At 36.4% G+C, this 24,654-nt stretch overlaps 1 protein-coding gene across 1 annotated transcript in view; it reads left to right on the plus strand.

The window, feature by feature from the left end:
- LOC107567236 (serine/threonine-protein kinase LMTK1-like) overlaps positions 1–24,654 on the plus strand; it is a 64,883-nt gene that overhangs the window by 2,855 nt on the left and 37,374 nt on the right. Inside the window, exon 2 of the mRNA XM_016252873.1 lies at positions 17,160–17,293. Within this exon, the coding sequence (XP_016108359.1) occupies positions 17,160–17,293 (134 nt within the window). The remainder of the gene's footprint in view (positions 1–17,159; positions 17,294–24,654) is intronic.

Here is a 24,654-nt window from a genome sequence, read left to right on the forward strand (position 1 = left end):
ATACTTTCCTTACTATACCCATCCCTATGTTTAGGGTTGTTTATGGATGACTATATATGAAGGAACCACATCAAAGCATTCAAAAGTGGTCTGTTAGGTCAAGACTTCTTGCTTTTGTCAGAATTTGTAGTCATGCTGCATTCTGATGGTTATTTACCAAGCTGAGCTCTCAAGGCCAGGTTCTATTCATGAGTCCTATAAAGCCACATGCATCACGGATGTGGTTGGCCTGGAACTGTCTGTGAATTGGGCTTTACTGCTCCCTGGTCACAACAACACAATCCTCAGACACTGTTAGAGGATGATTGCACAATACTTCAAGGCCTGCCTGTGGTTGTGACTGTGTACTACAGTTTTCTGTAAATTTATGAGGATTTTGTTTCATCCCAGACTCTCTCAGATTCCAATTCATTTTGATTTTTTTTTTTAGATGGTTGACAAATGAAGATCCTTCTCACGCCTGAATGGTTATAAGCGGTTGTGTAGGAAAAATTGCACTTATGTGAAGTGCCTGATGATCGTTTCAAAGGAATAATACAGCCAAAAGTGAGATTTGCTGAAAAATTACTCACCCTCAGGCCATTCAAGATGTAGATGAATTTGTTTCCTCATCACAAGAGATCTGAAGAAATTTAGCATTACATCACTTGCTCACCAATGGATCCTCTGCAGTGAATGGGTGCCGTCAGAATGAGAGTCCAAACAGCTGATAAAAACATCACAATAATCCATAAGTAATCCGCATGACCCCAATCCATCTGTTAATGTCTTATGAAGTGAAAAATGCGTGTTTGTAGAGAAACATTACAGCATTTTAACTTTAGACCATCACTTCTGGTGAGTTCATAATCCATAATAATGCTTCCTCCAGTGAAATAGTCCATCTGCTGTTGTCCTCTCACATCAAAATCTCCACCCACATATTGGTTTAGAACTTTTTGGATTGTTTTCGCTTGTATTTGGTGCATATTTCTCTCCTGATTCAGATAAGATTACTTTTTTACTGGAGAAAACAGTATTTTGGATAGAGGACTCACATTTTAGCAGGAAGCAACAGTTTGAAGTTAAAAATGTCTTAATGATAGATTTGTTTATTGGAAACACACAGCTTTTTGCTTCATAAGACGTTATTTGATGGACTGGAGTCGTGTAGATTACTTGTGAATTATTCTGATGTTTTTATCAGCTGTTTGGACTCTCATTCTGACGGCACCCATTCACTGCAGAGTATCCATTGGTGAGCAAGTGATGTAATGCTAAATTTATCCAAATCTCTTCTGATGAAGAAACAAACTCATCTACATCTTGGATGGCCTGAGAGTGAATACATTTTCAGCAAGCCTATTAAGACAGACAGTTTGCAATTATCACAGGCAATATGACACCAATGTTCAATAAATATTTAAATTATTACTTGTAATAATAAAAATCATGGATTCTGGCATGTAATGCAGTTCATTAGTTTAACTGTAGACTGTTTGTGGTTGCAAAGTGACTTACATGCGCAAATGCGTTAATATAGAATGTGTAGTCGAAGCGGTCAAGGACTTCAGCTACTGCTCATTCAATCATAATTTTTATTTTTAAGATGGATGCTGTTTGGAAATGAATGCTGTGGATTTCTTCTGTATATTTTGTTCTTTTTTGTCTTATGATATTTAGGTTTGAGTGTTCTCTGTTACGAACATGCTGATTTTTTCTACAGATCAATACTGAGTTGATAGAGCTGTTAGTCGTGCTCATCAGGAAGCTGTTTAAACACACTGTTTAGACTGCAGTCTACAACTTCTATTACTTTGTTTTGAAATACCTATGCAGGACTTCAGTAACATGGTGACTGAACTGAAGGTGACCGGCTTTTGTACCTGTGCATAGAATCAGCACCATGGACAGGGTCGTGTCTGAATTCAAGATTTTATTGAAAATCATGGTGAATTGCTGAAGTTCAGAAAGTCAACATAATGCAATTCAACAGCCCAAAGCTGTATTTCAGGCCTCTTCAGAACCATAACTTCACAAGATTTACAACCAGTGCCTGAAGTATGAGCTATTTCTTTCCACACATTTAAAAATAAAGGTTTGTCACTAAAAATCAAAATGGACCATTCTTATTTTTTACCGAATATTGCAGTATTTATTATAAATGATTTATCTGTGCACATGATTGTTTAAATTCATGTGCCCTTGTAATATTTAATTAAAATAATTCCCCTCCCTCTTGCAACGTCATCTTTTCTCTGATGACGTGTTGAGTGGCTTGAGGCGGGACAACCTGTCACTCACATAAGATTGCAGCAATAGCAAACAACAACAATCAAGCAATCCAATCAATTTCTGATGGTCAAAATCAAGTCCCACACATTTTTTTGTGTTCTAGAAGCCATTTTACTCAGACATACTGTATGTCACAATAAGGAAAAAAGGTCTACAGAAACTTCCGTTTCATGTCGACTTCAAAGAGTTAGTTTACCAGTTCACCCAGAAATGAAAATTCTGTCATCATTTACTCACCCTCATGTTTTTCTAAACCTGTATGTCTTTTGTTCATTTTCTGAACAATTTCTATTAATGTTCTCTCATCACTTTTGCCCATTCAACATTTTCAAGCTTTAACATTTCATAAAGTTATCGTAAAAGTAATCCATATGAATTGAGGGGTTTAATCCAAGTGTTTTGAAGAAACATGACCATTTATATGATTGACAGTTTTATTTACAGTCAAAACAATTTTTTCTTCTGTTAATAAGCTTGATGTTACAGTTTTTATTTTTTCCTCTAGGGATGTATGAAATGTTGGTGTCAGTATCAATTATCATCTGCCTTTCAAAATGATCAGTATCAGTTTATATTGAATGTTTAATTGTGCATGCACACATTTCCCTTTCCTTATCACTTAAAATAAATATTTAAAAACACTAATAATTTAATAACACTTTTAAATGTAATATTTAGCAAATTTAGAATATTTCATACTGTATATTATAATGTTGTGATGCCTAAATTCAACAGAAGCAATTATAATGGTTGATTTTAGTTTTAATCTACTGTAGTCTTGAATTTTTATATCAGACATTTATTAGTTATCACATGAAAATAATGCTCAGCTTATCGGTCAGCCTATTAATATCAGTGCATCTGTAGTTTCTTGGGACTAGAGATCTACTAGCGTTGTTTTGAAGAACCGGCACATAGATGGATATCCACAGAAACATAGAACTTAAAAAGAATATTCAACAGCATCTTTTGAAGATCTTCTATGATATCAGGTCATAAATCTGTTTTTGAACCTTTATGGAGTTCATGTGCAGTAGAAATGTGAGATTATCTGGAGAAAAACATAGATAGCACTCTTAAGCAGTGGTTCAGGAGGAAACGATGCTGCCTTTGCTGTTCTTCTGGCTTATGCAGATATTGTTTCCTGACAGTGCTGAACAGATTTCATAAATCAAACTTTAAGCCAAGTAACACAAGCCTCTGAGGCACTAGTCAAACAACAACACTTGGAGCGGAGCGTCAGGGGCACCACAATACTTTAATCCGGCCCAGACACCATTCTCAGATTTCATTTCTGTTAAGATTTGTCTTAGTCCACTAAGTAATTTCCATTATAAAACAAGAGAGCAATATTTCCAGTGCATTGCATTTGGATATACTTTTTAACCTTTTCTGTCTTAATAAGAAGATGGGATTTTGTACATTCTGCTGTGCTGTCTCTCCCTTCCCAAACACACACTTATAGTCGAATTCACTCGACTGCCCCTTACTGACAGGAGAGTTCATGCAGTATATATTGCACCACCTCATCCTGACCTCGTCTGGATGAATGCCGCGAATGCTGCATGCCATGTGAGGTGGCCTGGAAGAAGACTGCAGTGTGTTGATGTCTTTGAGAGAATGTGGGGAGATTTATGAAGAGCATTCAGAACAAGAACAAATCAAACACCTACTGTATGATCAGGTACAGTGTAGGTGTAAAAGTTAAAAACAGCTGAGTCGAGGTTAAGGAATATTTGTTCAAGTACTTTGAAAGAAACAGAACATGCCTTTCAGTCAATTCAAGCTTTAGTCTTGTAGTGTCTGCTGAGCACATGTGCATGTTGTGCATGAGAGAAGAACTGTCATTAGTCAAAATAAGGAACTACACAGGAAAGCATGTAAACTATGCAGGAAAGCGTGTCTCTCTCTTGATGAGAGAGATCTTGAGGCTAAAAGGAAGAGGCATTATGTTCTTATTTAATGCTAGATAGTCATATCTGTGGTGAGGGTTTCCTTGTATGATATTCATATGATCTTTGGGCTCTTAGAAGAAAATTATGTGTGTAATTCATCATTTGTGATGGCATAGCTTTAGTATATTTATTGGCATTGAAAGTTGCTTGTAATTATGTGTGTGTGTTTTGTCTTTGGATGTTGTTCTCTTATCTGTGTCACACATGGTGTTCCTGAGAGGGAATGGTTACAAAAAAGCACATTGCTTGCCTCCTTCCTGAATGCATCTCTACACACACACACACACACACACACACACTCACTTACTTTAGTGAAACAAATTAGTGTTCTCATAAGTGTTTCTGTGGGGGGCATGAAACGAACAGCAATGCAAAGATACCCTGCACTAAAAATAAATGACTTTGAGTAATTAATTATGAATTGTCTAGGGATGAAGCCAACCCAACAAAGCTGGGGCTCTGGTCAAAAGATATATTCCAAAACCTAGTGAGCTGGAACATAAACAGCATTTTAAGGCATCATAGATTCCTGACACAAAGTCAGTTTCAAACGATAAGCGAAATAATACATTTTCCTTTCAAGATACCTTTTACCAAATTGTAAGGCAGCATGACATGTATCATTCGTGCAGAAGATAATGCAATTCAGTGAACTCAGTGAAGGAAATTCATCCAAAAAGAGAAAAATGTAATATTTTGATATATTTACAATTAATTCAATACCAAAAATTATTGATAAAAATATTCAATCTAATTAATTTAAAATATTCTATTTTATCCAGTATTTGTTTTCTATATTTACTTTATGCTCAGTATCACTAAGGCTGTATATATACCAAAACAGTTAATTCAAATGAATTTGAATAGAAGAAAGTGCAATGTGCAATATACTGTAATAAGTCCCGCCTTCTAAACAAAAAAGCCAACTGGATTTTACCAATTGGTAAAGTCATGCTTTTTGAATGCTGTTTTAGCTTGAGAAACAACATATATGAGATCAAATTTAAAATATGTTATTTAAATGTGAGTTTGGCAAGCAGTTTTTAAGTTTTAGTTTTTCTCCAATCAAGTAGAAAGGAGCTGGTCTTGCATGTCTGAAATAGCTGCCCCGGAGGCGTTGCAAATATGGCCGCTGAGTGAACTGATTTTCCTTGAAAGGGACTTTTGTATTGTGCTGTTAGCTTAACTTAGCATCATGGTAATGCCAAATTCTATTAAAATCAATCGATTTGAGTATCTTTCTTCTGCTGAGTGCAAAAGAAGATATTTTGAAGAATGTTGGTAACCAAAGAGTTGATGGTAGCCATTGACATCCATAGTACTCATTATATCCTTCCAATGACTGTTTGCCTTGTTTACAATAATTCATTCATAACCAGTAGATGTAAACAGCTCCAGAAGTAAAGCTTCTGAGATGGAGCATTTCAGATTGCTTGCTCCCCATCACCCGTCAAGCCCAGTTGATTACTGTGGTTACGAGAACTATGGGTTGCCATCTGTGCTGAACTAGTGGTTCGATGCTTTACATGCAATGAAAAGAGCCACTTGCTGTTTACCCTCCACCCTCATTCAACTTTCACCAAGAAACATTCCTTCTTCAATTCACCATGTGGTTCAATGTCTTCATTCTCTCAGGCGCTTCAACACCCAATAGCAATTTGGCAATATATCGCTCTCTCCCTCTCTCTGTGGGTTTTGTCGTTTCAGTCACTCAGTGGTTGACAGAAGGCAGCTGTCAGCATCAATTCTTCTCTAGGGCAGTGAACAGACCACAGCACTTTTCCAATGAATCAACATTGACTGTTTAATGAAAATAATTTTTTTTTTGTTTACTCGTGTGTGTTTGTGTGTATTTCTGCATAGGCCATGATAAGGCTCTCCTGAAATCTGTACACTTTTTCATATGTTCTGCAATGACTGTGGCGAGAAATCTATGCAAATATGATAAAATGTGTTAAATGGAGCTACTTTATTGACACAGATTCCTGAATCTGCTTCTGCTTCTGAATCTGAAATCGTTTCCACTAGAGCTTGCAATTACCATGTTGCAAAGCTAACTACATAATAAAAAATATATGAACATATAAAAGTGTATTAAAATGAAGTCAATTTTCACAAATAATACAATTCTGGCTGTTTCCACGTATCAGATTGATTATTTTCATGTTAAAGGGGCTGTATGTAGAATTCAGAAACCCTTGTTATTAGTGGCTGTTAAGTGAACTGCAGCCAACAACGTATTTGTATATGCTTATACATAATGAACAAATGTCTAAACGTGATTCAGTGCCCCCATATACTCATAGCAAAGTTCTTTTTCATTCTTTGCTTAGAATTTTAAAAAGTTTTTTTTAAGTTGGAACTACTCTTGCAGCAATACACTGTTTTTGAACATCCAGATGCCATCCACACTGCTGAAAGTGATGTTTAGATGAATATCTAAATATGTGCTTTGCACTTTGCTCTCAAAATAAACACACAACCAAAATGACAGTGGCGAGAAAGCAGCAGTTAAGAAAGTATCTGATCATAACGATGTGGATATCTTTGCACCAGCTCTGCAGTTCACCGGCATCATGTTGACTGATGAGGTAATTAAAATTACACTGTCATGATAATTTGATTGTACAGTGCATTTGAGACTATAGACTATATAGATCTGGCTATGTGAGACAATAGTTTGAATTAATCTTTTATTGCATGACACATTGACATTGACATTACAGCACAGAACATTACTTTTGGCATTAACCTAAACATAAGCATTCCTTTCATGTGTCAAAGAACAGAAAAGAAGCTCTTGGGAGTGTGCGTAAACATCAGCCTTTTGACTTTTCCAGCCAAATAAAAAACAGTCTATACAGGCATTCACAGACAACCTAGGACAGGGGTGTCCAAACTCTGTCCTATTGATTAATTTTGAGATCTGCTAAAGTGTATTAGTGTTTTTAAAGATTAACTTTAAATGAGAAACAGGAGCGTTTTTTTCAATGTATGTTTTTCCATGACATGATGTCTACGTACACTACAATTTCAAAATAAATGTTAACATTTTATATTAAAATGTAATATTTAATATGATTTTTTTGTAATTATTGTGAAATTTGCTAGCAATTTCTATGTGAAAATTGTTCAAAAGCCATTATTTTTGTTGTAGGCAGTTCACTATGTTTTGTAACACAGCCATACTTTTCCCTCTTGATGTTCCTTAAACTTCAAGAAGGCCAAACTGGGACAAATGTGAATCACTCCCCCCATCCCACCCCATACTAGGCCCAATATTCTTCCCTAAATGTCACTGGTCCTATTTTCCCATTGTCTCAGCTAGAGTCTGGTGCACTCTGCTCTATATCAGTGTGTAAAGGTCAATACTGTCGTGGAGCTGAACGAGTACCTCCACTAACGTTCCAGTGCTCATTGTTTATTCTCTGATTCCCACTGATACAGGCTTATCCACTGAAGCAAATGGAGCTGGATCTTGTTTTTTAGTGTGAGAGAGGGGAAGAATGTGCTGCAACATTGACCCCATGACCCAATGACCCCAAGCAACATTGTCTGATGAATAATGTTTCCTGTCTGAAACAGTATTGTTGTTGTTTTTGTGGTAACAAAAACTATCAAAAATGTTTTTTGTTTTTGGCTGAAATAAAATAAACTTAATTATTAGATGAAAAAAACTTTGAAAACTTTGAAATCTAAAAAATTAAACTCAGAAATGTTTAAGTAGAAACGAAACTTTAAGTAGAAGTACTAAAATTACTAAAAATAAAGCTAAAACTAAAGTTAAACTACTATTAAAATGAAAACAGAAAAAAGCCTACTTCCAAACATTCATGAACACTATAAATAACACTAAAATAATGCTGTTCTGGAAGAATGCGAACTCTGCAAAGCTGTCAGCAGCTGGTCACAGATGTGAAAGGCATTGTGGGTATGTATGCGTGCCTTTAAAGTGTACAAACATGAGGGAAAGAACAGCTCAGCTGGAAACTTATGCTGTGCTGAGGCAGGAGGAGAAAGAGTGCGTGTACATGAGAAAACGGCAAGAAAGATGGAGGCTAAAAATAGGGACACAGGTGGCCCTCCCTTCTGTGCTTCCTTCCTATCAGGCATCAGCGCGATTGTTAAAATATGCTCTGTCACAGGCAGTGTCCACTCCTAGCAGAGGACGAGGTGATAACTTATTGATGCCACGACAATGTTGTGCCACGGCTTCATAAAGCCCCGCTCTCGCACCCGAAGGCCTCCTGCCTGATGAGTCATGTGTCTTTTGGACAACACCTACTACTGAATTTCAAGGTTGTTTTTTTGGTAGTTCCTTTTTAAACATTCATCTGCAGAGAGGCAGAGGTTATCAAAGATATGCAAAAGAGCTGTTTGAAGAGTGGCAACAGTGGTGTACTTAAAAAAGCAGAACTTAAAAACAAAAGTCCTGGTGGGGCATTTTATTGTAAAGTAAAACAGTTTGTGTTATAATAAGACAAATCACAATGCTTTTGTATACTATGTTGAATATTATAAACAGCATTTTGAAGTCGTGACCTCCTCCATTAGCTTTCTTATTCAGTCTCGTTTACCCAATATATTCTCTGCTTCATCTATACCACTGCTTCACCAGCTAACCTCTTGTTTGATACACTTTTTTTCAGCAAGGATGCATTAAATTGATCAAAAGTCTTGGTAAATACATTTATAATGTAACGTAATGTAATGCTGTTCTTTTGAACTTTCTATTCGTCAAAGGATCATGTATCAGTGTATCATGGTTTCCACAAAAATATTAAGCAGCACAACCGTTTTCAACATTGACAATAATACGAAATGTTTCTTGAGCATCAAATCAGCATATTAGAATGAATTCTGAAGGATCATGTGACACTGAAGCTTTGCCATCACAGAAATAAATTACATTTTTAAATATCTTCAAATAGAAAACAGTTATTTTAAGTTAATATTTGACAAGCCTTGGTGAGCATAAGAAACTCTTAACAACCCAAAAGCTTTAAACAATAGTATATATAGTCACAATAAAATAAAGTTACAATGCTCTTTAATGTATTTCTCTGAGTTGAAAATGGGTGTCTATACATTTGTGACTTTAGGGTAATCCAAAGTTTATCCAAACTTAATCCAGACTTAAAGAAATCAGATTACGTTTTGTTATTATCAAAACATTATTTTCCTCACATGATAGACTAGATGTAAAGCAGCCACACTGCATCACAGTGAGTGTCCTGTGTGGTTAGAGGACGTTCACACCGCACAGGTTATGCTAAGCGGCTCTGCACCTGAGGTTCTCTGCAGTCACTGTGTGTTATTAGCAAAACCTCTTGCATTGTCTTTCATCAGAATACAGCAGTGGTACCACAAACTCAACAGAGGCTTTCTCGCCGCAATGTGTCTAATAATGAACCTTTCTTGTGAATTCATGAGTTCACTATATAGGCAGTGAAATTAGTTTGTTAGGTCAGCTGAAGATTTAAAGCCTCTTCTCTTGATATCTATCTGTTGTTTCCCTCGTTTTCTCTTGTTGCCCCTTTTCAATAGCAGAGAGTGCTGAAACTGCAACCTTGAATAACCGTCTCAAGTGTCCATCTTTGAATAGCTTTGTATTAAAGTGGATCTTGGCGCTCATAAAATCAAGTGCTTTAGGTCACGTATGCACTACAGTTAAATACACTTGTCACTCTTCATGCTTTGATTGTTTACAGGAGTGACAGCCACATTTTACAGTTGTATTTACTCCCAAAAGATTCAGATTGATGACCTGAAAAACTGTTTTCGCAGAAATTGCTAGTATTTCACAAATAGTTAGACCGAAATTGCATGTAGTTTTGAATTAAACGTGAAATTTTGAAATAAAAAGACTGAAATAGTATTTTCTTGTAAAGAAATCTTCTACTAATCTTTGTTTAAAATAATTATTTTGGGCATAATTATTTATGACCACCCATTTTACAGATAGTATTTAAAGAATTGGTATTAGTAAAAATATTGCTAATTCTTACCTTGAGCTCATGGATTTCATTTGAATACATCACATTTGGTCTGTTGGTCTCATACGGCCTTGCCGCAAACGTTCAAATAATTCAAAGCACCTGAAGCTGAAAACAGATCTGGAATGAATATAGTTGAACCTCCACACAGCTCCTGTACTACTCTCCACTGGAATTGAATGACTTCTAGTTTGTTGTTTGTGGCAGCTTTAGGGGTCATTATAGCTTTAGCCCATTATTTACTCACCTTCAAGGCATCCTAGGCATATATGTCTTCCTTCTTTCAGATGAATCCAATCTGAGTTATATATAAGCTGTTTAATGGCAGTCAGCCGGTGTTGCAGTTCATCGGTCCAACATAAGTGAAATAAAGCACATCCATCCATAATAAAAAGTGCCTCACACGGCTGCGGGGGGGTTGAACAAAGGCCTCCTGTAGTGAATCGATGCGTTTTTGTAAGAAAAATATCCATATTCAAAACTTAATAATCACTTTAATCTAGCTTGCGCCAACAGTTGTACACAGAAGCAGCTCCGGGCGGATGACGTAAGATGTCGGCGTTGCGCATGCGGCGGTGAGTCTCGTGAAAACCAACGTTTGTTTACAGGAGCAAAGGAAGCAAAGTTTCCTTACTTTAGCAAAGGAAAACCAGTCTCCTCTTGGCTTATATCGAAATCCTCTGACATTCTTCTTTACTAATCCTGGTTTTGTACTACTAATTCGTGACGATTGTTTTGTTTTGATCTCTCCCCTGCGCTCCCGCGTGCGTCACTTCTGAGCGGTGCATGCACAACGCTGACGTCCTACGTCATCCGCCCGGAGCTGCTTCCGTGTACAACAGTGAGTGCAAGCTAGATTAAATTGATTATTAAATTTTAAATATGTTGTTTTTCTTACAAAAACGCATCGATTCGCTACAGGAGGCCTTTGTTCAAGCCCCGGAGCCGTGTGAGGCACTTTTTTTATTATGGATGGATGCGTTTTATTTAACTTCTTTTGGACTGATGAACTGCAACACCCGCTGACAGCCATTAAACAGCTTGGAAGATCAAAGACAATTTTTAATAGAACTCCGACTGGATTCGTCTGAAAGAAGAAAGTCATATACACCTAGGATGGCTTGAGGGTGAGTAATTCATGGGCTAACTTTCATTTTTGGGTGAACTAACCCTTTAATGCACAAAAACCGCCTTTATAGATGACAGCTGACAGACAATTATACATCTTTGGTTGCTAATATTACTTTTGTCTAAGTAACTAACACCACATGGCTTAACAAGTTGAAATCCATGTTTCTAATTTAAAGCTGCAAGACCAACCCTGGTTATTAGTGGAAGCCATCATAATTTTGGGTACATATTGATCGTTTATGGTGGCGTTCCTATGTTTTTAATGTGGGAGGGAGACATCTTAAAATGGGTATGCCCTCCAAATATTAATGGAAGGGAATCTGCCAGGTTCCACAGTTGCTGTAATAATAAAATATGTGTTATAATGCTAATATATACTTTTAATATATACTATTTCATGTTCATTTTCCCTTTCTTTTTGTGAAGTCATTTTTTTGGGAAACCTGGATGAAAACAGCAGACTAGAAAAGTGTTTTTTGGGTTCAGTGGCAAGACCCACAAAAGAGGATAAACTAGTAAGAGAATTAAGTTTGGCGGGAACCCTGTCAAATGAAATCCTATGTGAGAGGAGTGTCACACTGCTTTATGATGCAGTGAACAAGATGTCTCATCTCCCCAGTGACTGCTGCCCCCTCCTTTCTTCCATATATTCCCTCACCCTCAACTATCCACTCATTATTATTCTCTATACACGCCACAACTCCAACTTTATCAGTTGTTGTCTGCTCGTCTTTAAAGGTGAAAGTAATTTGTGTTCCACTAGCGTTAATAAAGTGTGTTCTGTGAGTATGTATGCTCATCACCCTCATGTCATTTCAAACCCATAAGAGTTTGGTTTATCTTCAAAACACAAATTAAGATATATTAATGAAAAGTGGGTAATTTCTCTCCTTCCACTAAAAAGTCCATTCCACCAAAATTTTGATACTTCAAAAAGTTAATAGACATCTTAATAGTCATCCATGTGACGTGCATGGTTTACTCAAATTCAAGTCAAGACTTCATATGCATTTCCATAGTGCTTTATACAATACTGGCTGTTTCAAAGCAGATTCATAGTAATAAACAGGAAGATAATGGTGGTAGTGTTGTGAAGAGCAGAAGACAGTAGTATTATTATTCAGATCAATTTGATTCAGTGTTGATTCAGTTAGTTCATTCTCAATGTCAATGTTGCAATGTTCATCAGTTATGAAAAGTTATAGTTGACTGTAGAGGTCAATCGTGTCAGTACAGCCAAATCAAAGATATTACCGAATATTAAGAGTCTTTTAAACCAAGTCTATAAACATCCTTTATGAACAGATTTAATTTAGGCTTTTATTCACATATAAACATTGATGAATTAACACACATAATGCTTGTCAAATATGGTAAATGGAAGCTCAAAAATATTTGCTTGATGCCCAAAACCAATGAGGTTTGTTCTCGCCAAAACACGGTTGAGCTTCCATTTACCATGTTTGATGTACATTGATCAATGCTTATATATGAATAAAAACCTAAACTTGAGCTTTTTGTAGCATCAACATTTTGGTATAATGGACTTTTTAATGAAGGGAGAGAAATCTCTCGGGTTTCATTAAAAATGTCTTCAGTTTTGGTTCAAAATTCTTATGAGTTTTGAATGACATGAGGGTGAGTAAATGATGACAGAATTTCCATTTTTGGGTGAATTATCCCTTTAACATAACGCTTTTTGGTTATTATACTATATAGTATGCATGATCAGACAGGTTTCCCAAACACCTCAAGGAATGAATGCAATAACACCAAAAATATGACATTAATTGCATTAATGCTAGCTTTGTACTTCTGGCGATTGTAATTAGGCTTCAAAAAAATCATAAAGTTGCCTTCTTTTGTGACGATCGTCTTGATGAACTAAATGTGTAAGAATCATAATTATTTGTTGATCAGAGCTTATTTTCTGCAATGCACATTTATGTTCATTAATATACCAATTGATGATTATTGTTTAAATTATCATTCATTAAAGGGTTAGTTCACCCAAAAATAAAGATTCTGTCATTAATTCCTCACCCTCATGTCGTTTCAAACCCGTAAGACCTTCGTTCATCTTCGGAACACAAATTAAGATATTTTAGATGGAATCTGAGAGCTGTCTGACCCTGCATAGACAGCAATACAACTGAAATGTTCCCAAGTCCAGAGACCTAGCAAGGAGATCGGTAAAATAATCCATGTGACATCAGGGGTTCAACCGTAATTTTACGAAGCTACGAGAATAATTTTTGTGCGCAAAAAAAAAAAAAAAAAAAGACTTTACAGCATATGCTGTTTACGTCCAGCTGATACTCTCCAAAATGGCACCAGGGTGACGCGGAGGAGACGAATAGTTGAATAAAGTCGTTTTTCTTTTGCGCACAAAAATTATTCTCGTAGCTTCGAAAAATTACGGTTGAAACCCCTGATGTCACATGGATTATTTTACCGATCTCCTTGCTAGGTCTCTGGACTTGGGAACATTTCAGTTGTATTGCTGTCTATGCAGGGTCAGACAGCTCTCAGATTCCATCAAAAACATCTTAATTTGTGTTCTGAAGATGAACGAAGGTCTTACGGGTTTGAAACGACATAAAGGTGAGTAATTAATGACAGAATTTTAATTTTTGGGTGAACTAACCCTTTAAGACAACTGGTTTTGGTGTTGCTGCGTCTTTGTATGCGTATACTATGCATACTGCATTTTGCACAAGTAGTACGAGTATGCAATTCTGAATACTTGTGTCTACATGTGACATCCTTCTATTATTTCAAAATGACAGTGAAATGTTGAATCACAGACCCCAGGTGAACCAAACTGTGTGTGTTTAAGACATTGTGAGAATGCTGATGAAAGAGGGAGAGGAAAATAGAAAAAGCAGCTGTTAATGCATCAGCAGAAATGTGTCATCATTATGAAAGGTGGGGGCTGAGGAGAGATTTGACAAAAAGCGAAGTGCAATACAACATGATGGGTCAGCCAGTCAGCCTGTTACCATGGAGACGCAGGAGTGGGTGGGAGGAATGCTTTCGTACACCAAACACTTTGCTGACCGTGTCTCTGCATGTGGTGTTGTATATACACACATGCTCCGCTGCTCCTGGGTCACATTGCCTCTGTTTCAAAACCCACTGAGATGCCTACATAGACAGCTTTATTATGGCGTTATGGTTGTTCTCCCAATGTGGAGACTGTTAAATAAATTCTAAAACAGCAATGCATGTATCATTTGTGAAGTCAATCCATAGTGCATTGTGGTATTAAGTATAACATTTAATTTAATACAAAATATTGATAGAAATAGTTCAATGCAATTAAAATTCACTCTACTGACCCAATCTATATTTTTATGCTTATTTAACCATTAGCTTTGTAATATGCTTACAACAAACTACTGAAATCAAATGTGAGTTGAATGAACTGTGCGGTTTGTGTGCGGAATGCTATTTGTTTGATGCTGAGCTGCATTACCATTCAAAAGTTTGAAAGAAATCAATACTTTTATTCAACAAGGACCCATTCAATTGATCAAAAGTGACAGTAAAGGCATTTATAATGTTACAAAAGATTTCTATTTCAAATATATGTTATTTTGATCTTTGTATTCATCAGAGAATCCATGAATTTTTTTTTGTATGTATGGTGGTTTCCACAAAAATATTAAGCAACAAAAAGTGTTTTCAACATTGATCATAAGAAATGTTTCTTGAGCAGCAAATTAGCATATTAGAATGATTTCTGAAGGATCATGTGAAACTGAAGACTGGAGTAATGATGCTGAAAGTTCAGCTTTGCATCACAGGAATAAATTACATTTTTAAATATATTTAAATAGAAAATAGTTCCTTTAAAATTTTAATAATTTTTCACAATATTACTGTTTTACTCTATTTTGCAGCCTTTTGAAAAACTTCTTTCAAAAACATTAAAAACACTTACTGATCCCAAACTTAAAAACGGTATTGGATGACAATCTATTAGGATGATCCCTTAAAAGACAGCTGCCTATGCATGTAGTATACAGCAGGACATCTAACTAGGTTTTGGAAAAAAGTCCATCAGAGTTTGGTTTTCTTGTATTTGTGTTTATACCGTTCACCCCATGCTTAATTTTGTTTCGAGGCATTGGCCTTACAACCCACATGACCCTGACAGACGTCATGTGTGGAACACAGTGACATGTGTCAGCTTATCAGCAAAACAAGCCACTTCCTCCATTTCAGGACAAATGGCCACTGTGGTGAAGAGTTTTGCAGATCAGGATGCTCATGTCCTTTTTCAGCTGAGAGAGAGAGCATGCGTAGTGTGTCTTTGTGTGCTGACAGGAGGATTACAGTGAAAGTCAGATTAAATCTCAGTAGTCCAAAATGTGACACCTGCCCCTGCGGTGTCCTTGTAATGACAGAGTGTGAAAAGGCCTAAATGCTTTTGGCCTGGGTCCCATCGCTTCTTCATTTGCATACAAGCAATCAAACTGGGCAGCTGGGAGGCATGTTTAAACAGCCACAATTTTACATCGAGGGACATTTCAGCCCCTACTTTTTGGTGCCATTTTACCAATCTCTGCTCTTTCAGGTAGGACTAGTGGGTACATGTCAGTGTAATTCTTATTCATGAACCAAGCTAATAGGTTTATGTGTTCCCCCGCTCTTCAGGTTGTTCCTATGCCTCTGGATTATTATGTTCATGAATTATCACTTCAATTTCAATTTCATGTTTTTTTTTCTCCAGGTCTTTTTCTCACATAAAGCTAGAGTGATTCATGAATGAGTCTCAAAACCTTTAAATGATTTAGCATTTTTGGTAGTTTTTTTTTTAATGCCTGAAATAAGGTCTTTGATTAACACAAACTCAAATATTTTCATATTTTCTCACATAATGCATGCTATATTTTCATGCTCTTGCCAAACTATTTTAACTCAAACTTCGTGTTTAAATAAAGATTGTAAGATTTGGCCCACAAAATATGCCATCACTGCAGCTCTCTATTGTATGACTTTAGAAGAGTTGTGGACACAAGTTATATTGACTAACTTTTATGGTACCTTTTATGGTAGCTTTTTGTAATTTTTGGAGTTTGGCAGTGTAACTCATCCATTTCAGTGTGAAAATGAGCAGCATGGGCATTCTGCAAAATATCTTCTTTTTTTTTTGCGATGAAGGTTTTGAATGCCACACGAGGAATAATATACTTGATCAATATAATTAAATTATTTTTTCATCAATATTCATTAATATACAGCTCCTTTGCATTCCCTCACATTTCCTGAATTGACTTTGTATGTTATGAAACCTTTAGTTAACCTGCGTTATTCTCTCATCAGCTGTCATTAGCTTGCGATAGTTTCTTCCTTCATAAAGCAAAGAGAGAATGTAGTGTAATTTTCCGTAATTGTTGTCAGGATTGTTTTTTTTTTAAATCTGGTGTTTTAATCTTTTTATTTATGAAGTTGGCAAATTTTCACATTTTCTGTGGATTAACTTGCACAAATTAATTGTTCACCTCAAGACCAGTAATGTCCACTAACAAAGTAAATAGAGTACATTTTGATGTCGTGCAGACGTTAAAGAAAAAGTCTACAATTTTAGGCATAAATGGGAAAAATGTATCCTATGGAAGGATTGTTTTGGGAAAACGTTTGAAAACATTTTTGATTTGGATCTGTTTGTGCGCTAAAGGCACATAATTGACACACTTCACCTTTAAACATAGTCATTTACTCTTTATACACTGATGTCTGAGGTTTGAAGTTCATCAGCAGAGTTTGATACTAAATGTCTGTTTGTGCACCCCAGGTGGCTCCCCGTTGAGTGAGCTGTCATGGCCGTCCTCTCTGGCAGTGGTTGCTGTCTCCTTCTCCGGCCTCTTCACATTTGTCTTCCTCATGCTAGCCTGCCTGTGCTGCAAGAAAGGGGACATCAGCTTCAAGGTGAGATCTCAGTCCTCATTAGTCATTTCATCCATCAAAATGGCCCTCCAAATTAAAGGAAGATGAGAAATTAATGTCTTCTTCAGTGCCTCATTCTAATTTTTTATAGGCACGTCACTCAGCAACCTATTATCATTTTGTTTGATGTCACCTTGTTTTTTTTTCCAGAAGTACATCATGTCGTTCAGCCTGTTAGATTTGATTTGTCTTTCTAGTCATGTACGCATGTACCAACACAGCCTCACAACGAAAACGTCAATCTTCAGCACTTTTTCTCTGTGCAAAACACAAATGTCTTTGTGTTCCTTTTTACCTCATTTCAAGGATTAAAGCTTTCCTTTTATTCTGCCCATTTTTTGTTCTATCTACTTCAGAACTGTGCATTCTTCAAACACGTGATAACCTGAAGACAAATGAGATTTATGAAACAATCTATGAAACTGAAGCATCATAGCACAATTAGGCAGACTATTGACTGTTTTTTAAAGACAGGATCCTGTCTCCTAATATTTCTTGCTCAACATCTCGAGCAGTATTGCATGAATGCTTTGTGGAGATGGAGTCTCAGCAAAGATAAATCCAAGATCGCAGACAAAGCAGGAGAAATAATTATAAATCTAGTTGTAAGTCATGCAATTCTCAGAAGTATTGAGAAGTACATGCTAATTACACTATACTGATATTGTCGATGCACTGATTTCAAAATTCTGGACAATATCTATAAGCCCGTAATTACTTTGATGCTTTGGCAGATATTAAAATTAGAAACTATTTTGTAAAACAACAATTGCTAATTTTAAATGCTACGAATAAATTTAGGCATCACAATGAAAATTGATTAATATTGGAATTTGCTACATTTAACACTTATTTATTGTAGTATTTTCAAAGATAAATGGTAAGTGTTAGATGACACAAAAGTATAAAAAATTGAGAAAATAATTATGTACAATTCCTTATCACCCAGTGTACACCACTTTAAAGGGGTCATATGAAGCTGCTAAAAAGAACATTTTGTGTATTTGGTGTAATGAAATGTGTTTATGCGGTTTAAGGTAAAAAAAAAAACATTATTTTCCAAATACTGTACATTATTGTCACTCCTCTATGCCCTGCCTTTCTGAAACATGTCGATTTTTACAAAGCTCATCGGTCTGAAAAGCGAGGTGTGCTGTGATTGGCCAGCTATCCAGTGCGTTGTGACTGGCCGAATACCTCAAGCGTGTGACGGAAATGTTACGCCCCTCACCATACTGTGATGCCCTGTCCGGCCGGAGCGACGAGACAAAAACATGAAAACCCATTATAAATGAGGCATTTGTTGCATCCAGTGTGGACATAATTATGGATTATAATGACTTACACTGTATTTTTACGCATTGCATCGCACCGCGTAAACATAAAACCATGTCTGCATTTGTGATCGGAGAAATGACAAACAACAAGCGCTACTCTTCAAACTTCAAACTCGCATTTGAATCGTCAGTGGCAAATTCTTTATATATAAAAAACTTACTTACAGTCTGTGAGTCAGAACAGCCGGCATTATAGTCTACTCTACCAGGATCAGGAAACAGTCCTCCATAAAATGTGCTGCACACATCTGAATATTTGTTTTGAACTGTTCTGAAACAGTGTTGTAAATACAACTTAACCACTGATTTCTAGTCGTGTCCTCTTTTGGAAGACCAAACAAAGTAGTTTCGCTTTCACAACGAAACTCAGCATCTTCACGACATGGCGGCAGCAACAATACTACAGCAAGAATAAAAGTTACGCCTTCTTTATTTGCGTGAACATTTGGGCGGTGTTATGCAAATCTTCCCACATTGTGACATAGACATGTGGGAGCGTGTTAGAACGAGCAGTTTTAGGTAGGTGCGGCTGACTCTTAACTTTTATAAAGAATATCTCTTTGGATTTGCGACTTTAGTCTTTGCAACTTTACAGATCTTCTTTATGCACCAAGAGCTTGTAACACTCCAAAGAGAAAGGAAAAATTTAAATCGCATCATATGACCCCTTTAAGAATCTTTTTTTTTTTAAAGAAATTAATACGTTTATTAGGCAAGAACAGATTAACTTGTTCAAATGTTACTAACATTTGTAATGTAACAAAATTATTTTATTTCAAATAAATGCTTTTGAAGTTTCATCAAATAATCCTGAAAAAGTATCTTGGTTTCCACAAAAATATTAAACAGCACAGCTGTTTTCAACATTGATAATAAGAAATTAATTTTTTTAGCAGCAAATCATCATATCAGAATGATTTCTGAAGGATCACGTGACACTGAAGACTGGAGTAATGATGCTGAAAATTCAGCTTTACTATCATAGGAATACATTTTTATATAGGTACTGTACATTCAAACAGAAAACTGTGATTTTGAATTGTATTGATATTTCACAATATTACAGTTTTACTCTGTTTTTAATAAAATAAATGCAGCCTTGCTGAGCATCAGAAACTTATTTCCAAAACTAAAACATTTTTTAAAATACTGATCCCAAAATGTTGAACTGTAGTGTATTTACAGTATACGGATACAAATTAATAATAAAAAACTTGATATGTTGCTGATACATTGTGCATCGCAATATATTTATGTTCTTTAGAGTGCTTCAATTTTAGCTTAGCAACATGCTATTTCTACATAGAGTTCTGAATTTCAGATGTCACCAAAATGCGTGGCATTCATTACAGTCAGGATGCTGCATTATAGGACAGCTGCCCATGTAGGCATCGGTGCAGCTCACTAGGTTTAGGAACAGAGCCATTGCATTTCTTTGTGAAGTATGGTACTTCCAACCCAGCACGGCTCTGATGCATGGGGTGATTCTGCTCAGGTGGATGAAGCCTCTGCCTAATAGACAGGTTTTGCTCAGCAAAAACAAAAATGAGAGGGAACATGGAGATTTGACAGAGAATATGAACAGACGGGGACAGAGTTGTTATTAGATTTGGTTTGGCCCACACAGTTGAGGATTAATGTATCAGAATAAGCGGCTGTTTATGTCCACATGCACTGCGGCAGTGGGAGAATGGCACATCATAGGACGCGTCGCAGCTCACAGCTACAGACCCTTAAAATGCTGCCTATAATGTCGTGTGTCTGGACTGTGTGTTTTTAATAGGATTGTCTGCTCTAAGTGACTGTGTGAGTGGGTGGATGGTTTGTCCATGTCTGTCCCACACTGGTCTGACTGTGAACGTGCTTCTAGTCCAGGAAGTCTCAGTGGCACAGATAATTAGCATGGCATTTGGTGTTCTGTGGAAATCACAGGTTGCCACCCTGTGGAAAGTCTGTCTGTATTTGTATGGCCGTTCAGACAGAACGCAAGCTGACCTGTTATAGACTGACCTGGAGGAAGGCAATGGAAAACATGGTCCTCGGTGGGATGAATAATAGCAAATTAGAGATTATGATGTTAATAATAATAATAATTCATTACATTTATATAGCACTTTTCTAAGCTAATCTCCTCATCCACCACCAGTGTGCAGCATCCACCTGGATGATGCGACGGCAGCCATAGTGCGCCAGAACGCCCACCACACACCAGCTTATTGGTGAAGAGAAGACAGAATGATGAAGCCATTTACTATATGGGGATGATTAAGAGGCCATGATGGTCAGAGGGCAATGGGATTTTTAATGACCACAGAGAGTCAGGACCTCAGTTTAACGTCTCATCCGAAGGATGGTGCTTTTTGACAGTATGGTGTCCCCATCACTATACTGGGGTGCTAGGACCCACACAGACCACAGGGTGAACACCCCCTGCTGGCCTCATTAGCACCTCTTCCAGCAGCAACCTAGTTTTCCCAGGAGGTCTCTCATTCAGGTACTGACCAGGCTCAACCCTGCTTAGCTTCAGTGGGCGACCAGGCGAGAGCTGCAGAGTGATAGCTGCTGGCATATATGCTGCATATATTAAATATATGTTCATTGTTGTGTACATTTTCTAGACTTACTTGCTCTTTCTAAATCATTAAGCCATAGCACAAGCCTGTAACATAGTAATTGCCTACATGAAGAATGTACATTAATACATTATAAGCATAATAATATAATATATTATATATAATAAATAATATAATATACATTTACATTACATTTAGTCATTTAGCAGACGCTTTTATCCAAAGCGACTTACAAATGAGGACAGTGTAATGTAGCGAATCAGCTCATGGGGAAATATGAATAATTAACCATAACTAGTTATAATTAACTATTCATATTTTAGATCCACTGTAGATATTTAGCTGACCACTCAGGGTCAACTGTCTTGTTCTCTCATTCAGGTACTGACCAGGCTCAACCCTGCTTAGCTTCAGTGGGCGACCAGGCGAGAGCTGCAGAGTGATAGCTGCTGGCATATATGCTGCATATATTAAATATATGTTCATTGTTGTGTACATTTTCTAGACTTACTTGCTCTTTCTAAATCATTAAGCCATAGCACAAGCCTGTAACATAGTAATTGCCTACATGAAGAATGTACATTAATACATTATAAGCATAATAATATAATATATTATATATAATAAATAATATAATATACATTTACATTACATTTAGTCATTTAGCAGACGCTTTTATCCAAAGCGACTTACAAATGAGGACAGTGTAATGTAGCGAATCAGCTCATGGGGAAATATGAATAATTAACCATAACTAGTTATAATTAACTATTCATATTTTAGATCCACTGTAGATATTTAGCTGACCACTCAGGGTCAACTGTCTTGTCAATTCTAAGAACGTTAATTTCCTGGTTAAAGGAAATAACTTTCTTACTGTACAATTCTATAAGCTTGTAACGTAAATCTGCATGATTATTGACTCCGGTTATGAGCAAACAATGAACACGTCAAGTGTGATACAAGTAAGGTTTTATTAACTACACAAACACTTAAACTAGTCTAACATACAACATAAACACATTAAGCCATTCTAACAAAGTGCTATAACAAGTCTCAGTTAGCTTAACGCAGTACATGTAGCAAGGGTTTTTAAATAATAAATAAAAAGAAAACGGATAGAATAGAAAAAGAATAGAGCTACTAGTGTTAGAGGTTTTTTTGCTTTTGCTAATTGTATAATAAATGAAAAGAAAACAGATAGAATACAAAAAGATTAGAAAGCAAGTGTTAGTTTTTTTTTGTTTTTTTTAACCCTCTGGGGTCCGAGGGTGTTTTGGGGCCCTGGAGAAGTTTTGACATGCCCTGACATTTGTGCTTTTTTCAGTTGCTTATAAACATTTTAATGGCTAAAGTTTAGTAGCACAATAATCAGCAGAAACTGGGCTACAATAATATGTGGGCAGCATGTATGTACGTGATTGTGTTTTTGAGAAAACAACGTTTATGCGTGCTTAGTGAAAAACTAAAATTTTAAAGTCACTGAAATAAGGCCATAAAACATATACAGAACATTTGTGAAAATCATCTTGTTTACTCACTCACAGAAAAATTTTCTAAGACATATTTTGTGTAGAAAAGGAATATACGAGGGGGCGTGAATGGTCATGGATAATGCTGTGATTCACACCTGAGAAGACAAAGAACCTCACCTCTCCAAGATACTTTGAAGGATCTATCTGATAGGTAAGACTCAAACCACTGGAGTGCGGTTCCTGAGATGCCCTTTGCCAATAGGGTTGACAGGAGGATCTGGTGGTTAACCATGTCAAAAGCAGTGGACGGATCCAGCAAGATAAGTATTAAAGATTTGGAATCCGCTCTTGCCAGTCTTAGGGCTTCAACAACTGAGAGCAAGGCAGTCTCGGTTGAATTTCCACTTCTGAAACTAGACTGGTTGCTGTCAAGGAGGTTGTTCTGTGTGAGAAAGGCAGAGACTTGGTTGAACACAGCTCATTCAAGTGTTTTTGCAATGAAAGGAAGAAGGGAAAATGGTCTGTAGTTCTCTAAAAGAGATGGGTTAAGGGTGGGTTTCTTAATTAGTGGGGTTATACGAGCCTGTCTAAATGTTGAGGGAAAAACACCAGTGTGAACGGATATGTCAATGATGTGAGTGAGTGCAGGTACAACTACAGCAGAAATGGCTTGAAGGAGATGAGATGGAATAGGATCAAGCGGACAAGTAGTAGGATGATTAACAACTGAGAGCAAGGCAGTCTCGGTTGAATTTCCACTTCTGAAACTAGACTGGTTGCTGTCAAGGAGGTTGTTCTGTGTGAGAAAGGCAGAGACTTGGTTGAACACAGCTCATTCAAGTGTTTTTGCAATGAAAGGAAGAAGGGAAAATGGTCTGTAGTTCTCTAAAAGAGATGGGTTAAGGGTGGGTTTCTTAATTAGTGGGGTTATACGAGCCTGTCTAAATGTTGAGGGAAAAACACCAGTGTGAACGGATATGTCAATGATGTGAGTGAGTGCAGGTACAACTACAGCAGAAATGGCTTGAAGGAGATGAGATGGAATAGGATCAAGCGGACAAGTAGTAGGATGATTAAAAATGATGAGTCTGACGACTTCTGTCTCAGAGAGTGAAGAGAAGGATGTGTATGAGTGTATGTTTAATATAAATATTATATATATATACAGTGGGTACGGAAAGTATTCAGACCCACCCACTGTATATATATATATATATATATATACATTTTAATATAAAATAAAATATCCTCTAATTTTGACTAGTTATGACTAATTAATCAAAATATTTATACAGTATAATATCAGCACCAAATATAATATAATATAATATGTAGAATGCCCTGAAATTTGAATTTTTTTTGATACAGTATAATATCAGCACCAAATATTATATAATTTAATATTGCCCCTAATTATGACTAATTATCACAAATTAATCAAAATATTTATTAACTGATATGTAGAATACACTGAAATTGGAATATAATATAATATAATATAATATTGCACCTAATTGACCAATTATCACTAATTAATTCATCTATATTTTATTAATCTATATTAATCTATAAAAATATTCACTGATATGTAAAATACACTGAAATTGGAATTTCCTGATACGGTATAATCTCAGCACCAATCATCCTTTATCTACCCTAATTGAAATTCAGGACCTGAATTGACATTTAATAGGTAATTTAATTCTGAATGGTGCATATGCCACATAACCCTATGCTGTACCATGGTAGAACCATAGTATTTTTGTAAGGTTACACATGATAAAAAATCGCTCAAATCTTGCTCAGATTGAACAGTAATTGAACATAAACACAAAGGTGTAGATTTAACTGACATTACCAAGGAGTGGATGGCATTTGCTGCAGTATGTGGGACCAGACCACGTCTTTCCATCCTGATGTAGCAAATCAGCTCATGGAAAATATGAATAATTAACCAC

This window comes from Sinocyclocheilus grahami, unplaced genomic scaffold (genome assembly GCF_001515645.1).
Source record: "Sinocyclocheilus grahami isolate Dianchi unplaced genomic scaffold, SAMN03320097.WGS_v1.1 scaffold1136.1, whole genome shotgun sequence".
Classification (NCBI taxonomy): Eukaryota; Metazoa; Chordata; class Actinopteri; order Cypriniformes; family Cyprinidae; genus Sinocyclocheilus; species Sinocyclocheilus grahami.